The sequence below is a fragment of the Polypterus senegalus genome, chromosome 4, assembly GCF_016835505.1.
Source record: "Polypterus senegalus isolate Bchr_013 chromosome 4, ASM1683550v1, whole genome shotgun sequence".
Classification (NCBI taxonomy): Eukaryota; Metazoa; Chordata; class Cladistia; order Polypteriformes; family Polypteridae; genus Polypterus; species Polypterus senegalus.
The window spans coordinates 234,020,485-234,030,559 of NC_053157.1; the positions used below are offsets into that span (position 1 = coordinate 234,020,485).

The 10,075-nt window shown below is 40.2% G+C and overlaps 1 protein-coding gene across 3 annotated transcripts in view; it reads left to right on the forward strand.

The window, feature by feature from the left end:
• The window catches only part of LOC120528160 (zinc finger protein OZF-like), an 18,623-nt gene extending 9,788 nt beyond the window's left edge, over positions 1 to 8,835 (forward strand). For all 3 annotated transcript variants that reach the window (XM_039752233.1, XM_039752235.1, XM_039752234.1), the window contains 2 exons: positions 347 to 891; positions 7,486 to 8,835. In XM_039752233.1, coding sequence (XP_039608167.1) covers positions 492 to 891; positions 7,486 to 8,663 — 1,578 coding nt within the window. In that variant the 5' untranslated portion in view covers positions 347 to 491 and the 3' untranslated portion in view covers positions 8,664 to 8,835. The remainder of the gene's footprint in view (positions 1 to 346; positions 892 to 7,485) is intronic.
• The last annotated feature ends 1,240 nt before the right edge of the window (positions 8,836 to 10,075 follow it).

Below are 10,075 nucleotides of genomic sequence, written 5' to 3' on the forward strand. Positions count from 1 at the left end.
GGCCACCCTTGTGGCCCGGTGGAGAAACTGTCCCAAAAATACTCTCTCCCTTGGTCCTTGCACACTCTGGGTGCCCCGGTTGGGCAAGATTTCTGGCCGCCCTTCACACAGTATAAAATGGTTAAAAAAAAAAAGAAAACACTTTAAAACTGTTCTCGGCTTTGTCTTTGTACCAAGAGGGTTTTCACTCCAAATGTGCTGGGAGCTTCTCAGGATGGTTCACAACATTTGAAATCTCCCATAAAAACTCCCCCCTACCCTCTGTGTGTGTTCAGTTAACCCTGGGATGTGCCGATGTTTTTTTCAAAGAGTTTATGAAGTCATTCTGTCTCTTTTATTCTGACAGATTAAAAGAAGCCTCCTTCCCAGTTCACATGTCCATGCAGTGAGGTGTTTAATGGCTTCCAGGCTCAGTCTTCCCATGTGAGAAGGGAAACTTAGAGGAGAAAAACAGACGCTTAAGGGGAGAGAGAAGAGTTTTACATGGAACAATGGCCTCAGGCAAAGAGAACGACATGAATGAAAAGCTGGCACACATAAAACAAGAGATCTGTGATTGGACTGCGCCGGAGGATTTGTATGTGAAGCTGGATGATCACGAAAGAAGAATGTCAGCCATTAAAGAGGAGGAGTGCAAGGGGGAGATTGTTGAAGTTAAAGTGGAGGATTCGGAAGATTTCTCAGTTAGCCTTGAACTGCAAAACCCTGAAAGTGCGACTGTTTTTAAACAAGAGATTTGTGAAGACACTCAGCCCTGGGTCACGAATACACAACTCCGTATCCAGCAGAATTGTGTGGAGGTGAAATCGGAGTTTTCCGTGTCTAAAGAGAAAATGAATGAAGGAGATGGGAGAGAAGTAGAGGAGCAGTCGTCTGAGAGTGCTGGAATAAGTAAGTAATGTGATGAAATGTAAGAGAACGTGCAACTGGTAACATTTTACAGGTTCTACCTGTGCGTTTGCCTTGGTGTTTCTAGTAGGTAGAAATGAGAGTGAGGTGCTCATGTGTATAACGACTAACATTAGATAAACAAATAATTAATAGGAGGTAAATGTTTCTGCAAAGTCCAAAAAGCTTTAAGCGTCCAGCAAATGATTTTCACGTGTAAAGCTCTTATTTTAGCACCAATGTTATGTTTCATGAAATTAAACAATGGCATCTTCCTAAAATGATGTATTCTGTCAACTTCGCTCCATGTAGGGGACAAATGTGCACACTAAAAACTCTGTACAGTTAAATGTGTAGGAGTGATTCTAGTTGAAAGGCTTCCATCATGTTGTAACGCTGACCTCAGTGTCGTTCAGATGGAGTGACTTGTATATGCTGATTGTGTCCACAGACAGACGTCCACTCTAAATGTGGATTGCTAAAACTCGGTAAGTTCATTCAGAATTTCTTCGGACCATAGCACTGATCTTACACCGGTTATTATATAACTAGCTGTGTAAGCCCGTGCTGTAAAAAGCCCGGGGTCCTAGAAACTATTGAAATCGTCAGGAAAAAAAAAATTGAAATGTAGAGATGTCAGGAAATTGAAAGGAACTCCTTTGCGCGTCTCTCTCCTCGGAGGATTCGTGTTGCCGATGTGCTCACGTCACTTGTGTATTTATTGGCGGTTAAGCGAGTTTGTCTTTCTGCTGAGGTTTTGTTTTGCCGATGTGCTCACATCACTTGTGTTAGTAGCGGTTAAGCGAGTTTCTGTTTCCTCGGAGGTGGAGCCCTTACTCAGACTCCGCCTGTCACTTCTGATGGATCTGTATTATTCAGCCTTGACCACGCCCCTCCAGACCGCTCTCCCAGTCGTCACTCCTGCTGCACACATCCGCTCTCCGTCCCGCCACGTGACACTCTCAGTGCTGCTAACTCACCCTTCAGCACAGTCGGTTATAATGGCAGGGCAGAAAAGCAAAATGATCTGTTCAAGAATATTGAATTTTAGATCGCGATAGAAAAACGGTGGCAAGAGCTGACAGTGAACGTCAAAAGAAAATGAACACAAAAGAGCTGCATATAATAACAATCAAGAACAAAGAGAATTGCCCAATAAATGAGAAAGCAAAAAGTATCCCGAACAGAAATGCAAAAAAGCAACATTTAGAGGATAAAGTCATTCGTGATATTGTTTCTGACGGGCGTTAATGTAATTTAACAGCACGCCTATGTGAAAATAGCAGTGTCAAATGTGAGGGGTGTGTGGGATCGTGAACACGACTGAGAGAATAAAACTGAATGTAAAAAAACAAACAAAGCTAACCTTTACAAGTATCATAAATTACACCGGCTGTTACAGACTGGAATCAAATGTATGTTTTAATTCTAAAATAGTAAGAATACGAGCAGCTCACTTCTCAAAATGGACTCATCCGGGATCGAACCCGTGAAGTTTTGATTACCAGTCAACAGGTGATACCATTGCGCCACCGAAGCGGTCATAGCAAATGCGTGTCAATGTCGCACCCTAACGCAGGTTCTTTTTCTGCAGTTATATTTTTGAATAAAAGTGCACTTGTTCTGTTATATTTGTACCTTTTGTGAAAGTGTTTCTTTGATGTTTGGACTTCAGGCTTCTCACATTATACACTTCATGTCTACATTTTGTCAATTATTACTAAAACATGAAAAACGTTTCTTTTTTAACAATGTGTTTACATAGATCATTGTAGATACGGAACACACATGAAATGCAAGTGCTCCAAAATAACGACATAGTATTTATAAAAGGTGTAATTTTGCTTGACTTCTCACTCTATACAACTCTAAGCAACTGACACGCAGGTAAACAGACCTGAGCTGAGAAAACTGTGTGGCGGTAGGGGATGTGATAGCAGGCTGCTTGCTGCTTATCGACACATTTGCAGGACAAAAGGCGCTGACGGAGAGGTGAGAAGTGATTTAAGGTGGGACGGATCTATGATTTTTGTCATAGGCTCTGATAATTCTAGTGTTAATTACAATCGCTTTCTATAATGGAGGGGCTTCCTGACACCCGTCGAGCGGCTCAGTCACGAGATAGGGTGCCCAACTAAATAAACACACACTGGCTTCCGTTACTGCCACTTTTATCTCATTTATGTGATGCAACTGATCAGATGTGAGAGTTCAGCTTGTAGTGTCAAGATGACAACATGATGGTACGATGAATCGCTTTTTAATATGGTGTCCTACACAGTCCATACAAAAGAACAGGGGCTTTGCATTTGTTCTGCTATTGCACAGAACTTATATGCAGATGTCCGTTTAATCGTCCATCCAGTTTCTAAGCGCTTTGTACACTTTAGCCTTATGAAGGAAACTTCACAGCCAGTGCTGTGCACACAAGCCGTGCTAACAGCAGTTGTAACCGTAAAAACTGATTCCATTGAAGTGGCGATTTGGCTTCTCTACAGTGGCAATGACATTTTTTTAATACTATAATTTATTTTTTTTTTTAGTCCTTCAAAGCACTAAATGTGCCAGTTAACAGGAAGGTCAAAATGGCATACTTGATTATCAAATACTAGCTGGATAGCCGTGCTTCGCTACGGGATAGCAACAGGAAAAATGTGTTCTACAATATAGATCAATATACAATATAGAGAGTGACAGTATATGTCCTGTAAAGGTCATAAGTCAAGATTTGGCACACAAACGAAACAAACTAAGTGACTAATTATTTGTTGAAATTAGGGTTTTCTCAAATATAAGCTGTTTTAAGTATAGAAGACTTAAACAGTGATGATCAAAACTTGTTTAGGACTAAAGCCTCAGTGATCCCATCACAACCCCTGGTATTATTTAGTAACCAGATGCGTAAATTTTAAGTGCTAAATTTATTTGTTAATAAAAATAGTTGAAGGTGAATGTTATAATATTAATTCTATTCAAAATAGATTTTCAAGGGGTTTTGAAGATCATAAAAATATTTCAAATCCTAAGCAAGCTACCAAACCTGAAAACAAAAATCAAACCCAAAAATAACATTGTCATTTATGTAGACTGAAATAGATTAAGATAAGCCCAGGGATCGTACAACCACCTCTGAAGGATAAACAGCCTATGTTTTAAGAACCTAGTACTTCGTTGTACACTACGTTCTTAGTTTTCCCCTCAGGCTGTCAGGGGAGCTTACTCATCCTCAAAAAAATAATACATTTGCTCTAATATACCTTGAAATAACATAACTAAATTATTTTAAAAAGATAAATAAAAGGCAAATTATAAACGCTTTGTGGAAACTCGCAAATATCAACACAAAACTCTTCAGAAAAATGAAAGTTTTTTTTTATTTACTTTAAAGAAATTTATTTTACAAAGAAATGGAGTGAACGGGATGAAAAAAATACAAAAAATTTCATGCTTGGACCACAAAATATTTCAAACTCTTTCTTAGCGAGCACCTATGGGCCAAGTGTAAGTCCTAACTCCTCATGGTTCAGGGGATTTCATGATGACTGAGTCAGTGGTATCTATCTATCTATCTATCTATCTATCTATCTATCTATCTATCTATCTATCTATCTATCTATCTATCTATCTATCTATCTATCTATCTATCTATCTATCTATCTATCTATCTATCTATCTATCTATCTATCTATCTATCTATCTATCTATCTATCTATCTATCTATCTATCTATCAATCAATCAATCAACCGGATTCCAAAAAAGTTGGAACACTAAACAAATTGTGAATAAAAACTGAATGCAATGATGTGGAGATGGCAAATGTCAATATTTTATTTGTAATAGAATGTAGATGACAGATCAAACGTTTAATCCGAGTAAATGTATCATTTTAAAGGAAAAATATGTTGATTCAAAATTTCACGGTGTCAACAAATCCCAAAAAAGTTGGGACAAGTAGCAATAAGAGGCTGGAAAAAGTAAATTTGAGCATAATGAAGAGCTGGAAGACCAATAAACACTAATTAGGTCAATTGGCAACATGATTGGGTATAAAAAGAGCTTCTCAGAGTGGCAGTGTCTCTCAGAAGCCAAGATGGGTAGAGGATCACCAATTCCCACAATGTTGCGCAGAAAGATAGTGGAGCAATATCAGAAAGGTGTTACCCAGCGAAAAATTGCAAAGACTTTGCATCTATCATCATCAACTGTGCATAACATCATCCGAAGATTCAGAGAATCTGGAACAATCTCTGTGCGTAAGGGTCAAGGCCGTAAAACCATACTGGATGCCCGTGATCTCCGGCCCTTAAACGACACTGCACCACAAACAGGAATGCTACTGTAAAGGAAATCACAGAATGGGCTCAGGAATACTTCCAGAAACCATTGTCAGTGAACACAATCCACCGTGCCATCCGCCGTTGCCAGCTGAAACTCTACAGTGCAAAGAAGAAGCCATTTCTAAGCAAGATCCACAAGCTCAGGCGTTGTCACTGGGCCAGGGATCATTTAAAATGGAGTGTGGCAAAATGGAAGACTGTTCTGTGGTCAGACGAGTCACGATTCAAAGTTCTTTTGGAAATCTGGGACGCCATGTCATCCGGACCAAAGAGGACAAGGACAACCCAAGTTGTTATCAACGCCAGTTCAGAAGCCTGCATCTCTGATGGTATGGGGTTGCATGAGTGCGTGTGGCATGGGCAGCTTGCATGTCTGGAAAGGCACCATCAATGCAGAAAAATATATTCAGGTTCTAGAACAACATATGCTCCCATCCAGGCGTCATCTCTTTCAGGGAAGACCCTGCATTTTTCAACAAGATAATGCCAAACCACATTCTGCATCAATCACAACATCATGGCTGCGTAGGAGAAGGATCCGGGTACTGAAATGGCCAGTCTGCAGTCCAGATCTTTCACCTATAGAGAACATTTGGCGCATCATAAAGAGGAAGGTGCGACAAAGAAGGCCCAAGACGATTGAACAGTTAGAGGCCTGTATTAGACAAGAATGGGAGAGCATTCCTATTTCTAAACTTGAGAAACTGGTCTCCTCGGTCCCCAGACGTCTGTTGAGTGTTGTAAGAAGAAGGGGAGATGCCACACAGTGGTGAAAATGGCCTTGTCCCAACTTTTTTGGGATTTGTTGACACCATGAAATTCTGAATCAACATATTTTTCCCTTAAAATGATACATTTTCTCAGTTTAAACTTTTGTTCCGTGATTTATGTTCTATTCTGAATAAAATATTAGAAGTTGGCACCTCCACATCATTGCATTCAGTTTTTATTCACGATTTGTATAGTGTCCCAACTTTTTTGGAATCCAGTTTGTATTATATTGTATGTATGTATGTATGTATGTATGTATGTATGTATGTATGTATGTATGTATCTATCTATCTATCTCTCTATCTCTCTATCGACTTATAGATATAGATGAATTTGTAAGTTTAAAAAAAAAAAGTTTAAAGCCAATCAAATATTCCTGGGCAAAACCCCTAGCATTCTGATAAACCCAGTTTGAAAGCACACATGTCACAGATTTGAAGGGAACATCGGTGAATGTAACACCATCTACCAGCTACTCTGCTGGCCCAGTTACTGTTCTAATTCTGAATGAATACACAGATGTGACTAGTAAGAATGTCTGATGACTCATGAGAGACACTCTCAAAACAGCCCAAGAAAAAGGGAGCTTTGTAAAACCGACAAGTTTGATTTTACACAGGAAACCTAAAAGTTCGGACAAAAGTAAACCAAAAAAATGTGGACAATTAAAACCCCAGGACTTGGTAACATCTGAAATTCAAATCAGTTTAGTTTGACTTGTTTCTTAATTAGAACTCTTGAGTGAGTGTTTCAGCCAGCAAATCACAGAAATATTAAACTTATATTAGGAAATGTTATGAACCTAATAGAGCGATTTTCAAAACAGCCAGGTTTTAAAAACATTTTGTTACAAAGTGTTTGTTTGAAATGAAACATAACCTGAATTACATTGGAACTCGCTGTCCACCAGTGCTACAGATAAACTAATGCTTGGATTTTTGCTTTTATTATTGATTTTAAGGTGTATGTTTCAGTTACTACAGACAATGTCAAGAGAATAAACTTGGAATGTGCATGTGGACAGATAAATCAGGTATACCATGTTGATCTCATCTTTTATAAGCCTGCAGATCCCACCAAATTATAAAATCCCTCCCACTTTTTTACGGCCTTCATATATTTTGCTGTAGTATCAAATACAAAGGTTCTGGTAACGTGACATCCCTACTGAGGGCACAGACAGCTTTTGAAGTGAAGCAGTCATCAGCTTGTGAATCGATGCCAATCATCTAGGGCACACTGGCACACACAGTCACACCAGGTGGTGTTTAACACACAGCAGATTCAGCTCTGGGAGATGAGAGGAAGATTCAGATGCTGAACTGAAATGTAAAGTCCAAGACCATGTAAAGTCCACACACACACACACAGAGTGTCCAGACCTGGAATGGCATTAAGGTGTGAGGCAGAAACACCAGTCATCCTGACAGATAGATCTTTATGATTTATTTAAAAAAAAACAAAACTGAACTGTTTGTGTTATTGCAGATTTCCAGGAGAACATCAGCTGTTCTACATTACCATTTGCTCAAACGTCTCTTCAGTGCAGATTGCAACAAAACAAGGACAAGGTGAACAAATCAACAAAAGGATTAGAGAATTTGACCTTGGCCTCTTTCCAGTGCCATTATCTTCCTGCTGCCAATCGGACACAGACAGAAGCCATAAGCACCAATCAACAAGTGCTTAACACCGACAAAGAGGCCCTGTATATCAACAGAACGTGTGGAAAAACTTTTACAAACAAATCTGACTGTAAAGATACGTCAACTCATGCAATTCAGAAGCCTTTTGCCTGTTCTGAATGTGGTAAACTATTTCCTCTCAGAAAAGGTCTGCACAGACATAAAAGGATTCACACTGGAGAAAAAACCCACTGCTGTCCCGAGTGTGGCAAAAGATTCCCCGATAACAGTGCTCTTCAGCGGCATGCACGAGTTCATACTGGAGAGAAGCCCTACACCTGTGCAGAATGCGGCAAAAGATTTTCCCATAACAACAGTCTTCAGAATCATAAAAAAATACACTTGGGAGAAAAACCCTATTGCTGTTCTGTGTGTGGTAAAGGATTCTCATTTTTAAGTAATTTTTATAGCCACTTCAGAATTCACAGTGGAGAGAAGCCCTATTGTTGTAGTGAATGTGGCAAACGTTTTGCACGAATAAACAATCTTAGGACCCACACAAGAATCCACACTCAAGAAAAGCCATATTGCTGTCCTGAATGTGGTAAACGATGTGCTAATCGTAGCAACCTCCAAAGACATATGCAAGTGCATACTGGAGAAAGGCCCTATTCTTGTTTTGAATGTGGCAAGCAGTTCTTTGAACGTAGTGGTCTTCAGCGGCACTCACGAATTCATACTGGAGAAAAACCTTTTTGCTGTTCTGAATGTGGCAAACGATTTTCTGACCGTAGCTCTCTCCAGACGCACACACGGATTCATACTGGGGAGAAGCCATACTGCTGTTCCGAATGTGGCAAACGGTTCTCTCACCATGGCTCTTTTCGGCAGCACACACAAACTCATACAGGCGAGAAGCCGTATCACTGTTCTGAATGTGGTAAACGATTTTCACAAAAATGTGGCCTTAAGTACCACTCAAAAATTCACACTAGAGAGACGAGAATCACAGCTGAGCTAGCTGTGGAGCAAAACAGCTGAAACTATGTCGGCATTGTGAGGTCAGCTGGTTATCAAAAGAAATTCCAGGGTTTCTCGTCTCTCTACCAATTACCATCGGTCTGTGCCGGCTGCAAAAGGAGAGAGATAGATACTTTATTAATCCCAAGGGGAAATTCACATACTCCAGCAGCAGTATACGGATAAAGAACAATATTAAATTAAAGAGTGATAACAATGCAGGTATAACAGACAATAACTTTGTATAATTTTAACGTTTACCCCTCGGGTGGAATTGAAGAGTCGCATAGTGTGGGGTCTCCTCAGTCTGTCAGTGGAGCAGGACGGTGACAGCAGTCTGTCTGTCGCTGAAGCTGCTCCTCTGTCTGGAGATGATCCTGTTCAGTGGATGCAGTGGATTCTCCATGATTGACAGGAGCCTGCTCAGCGCCCACCGCTCTGCCACGGATGTCAAACTGTCCAGCTCCGTGTCTACAATAGAGCCTGCATCATGAGGAACAATTCATATGCTACAGCAAGGCCTTGCTGCATATTTACATGCGTAACATTTATGACAGCGCAAGAAAACCGTCCAGATTGAAGTGTGACTGTTAGTGCTCAAACCCCTTTTGGAGAAATTCACCCTGGTGGTCAGAATGTGGGGAAGAGTTTCTTACAGAATGGTACACTTCAGCAACACCTAATAATTCCTATTGGACAGAAACTGTTTTCAGAATAGCTGAATGCTTTTGCTCCATACTTCAACTGTTACATAGTCTCCTTAGTGTTATGACGACGACTTTCGGACAAAACGGCCAAAAGAGTTGATTTTTTGCAAGAAGATAAAAATCTGTAATAGAAACATGCAAATACCAACACTTCAACATAATCAAAGTAGGAAAGGCATATCGAGTGTCCACTGCTATACTGATGTAGACTTAGTTATGAGCTTCGTGTGAATTATTTTGAAACAGTCGCCAATACACAGAGGCACCGTTCAAGCAGATTTCGAAAGGTTTGTGTGTAATTTTTTTGGTTGTTGCTTGTACATGAGAGGGTAGAATATCCCCAAAGTGCCCAATCCATATAATCTTGGCACCCTTTGTGGTTTTGTAGGCTACCACAGAGCCACGCTTAGTGACTTCTACATTTTCCTTGACAGTTGCTGCACCGAGAACGGCGTTTAGGAGACAGACATCTTTCGTGTACTTCTACTCCTTTGCAGTCCTTTTTGCCACACGGCTGGTAAGTGTTCATGTGACTGGAGTCACTAGGAATGTTCTGACGATTTAGCTGTACAGTTCCGTATGCATCATTTTTTTTTTTAAAGTAAGGTCTCCGAGCAGTTCAGGTGAGGTATAGAAACTGTCCACCATTATACAGTAGCCTTGGTCAAACAAGGGGGTCCGCTAGTGACAGCACAGATGATGTAGCAAATCTATATTGACTGTACT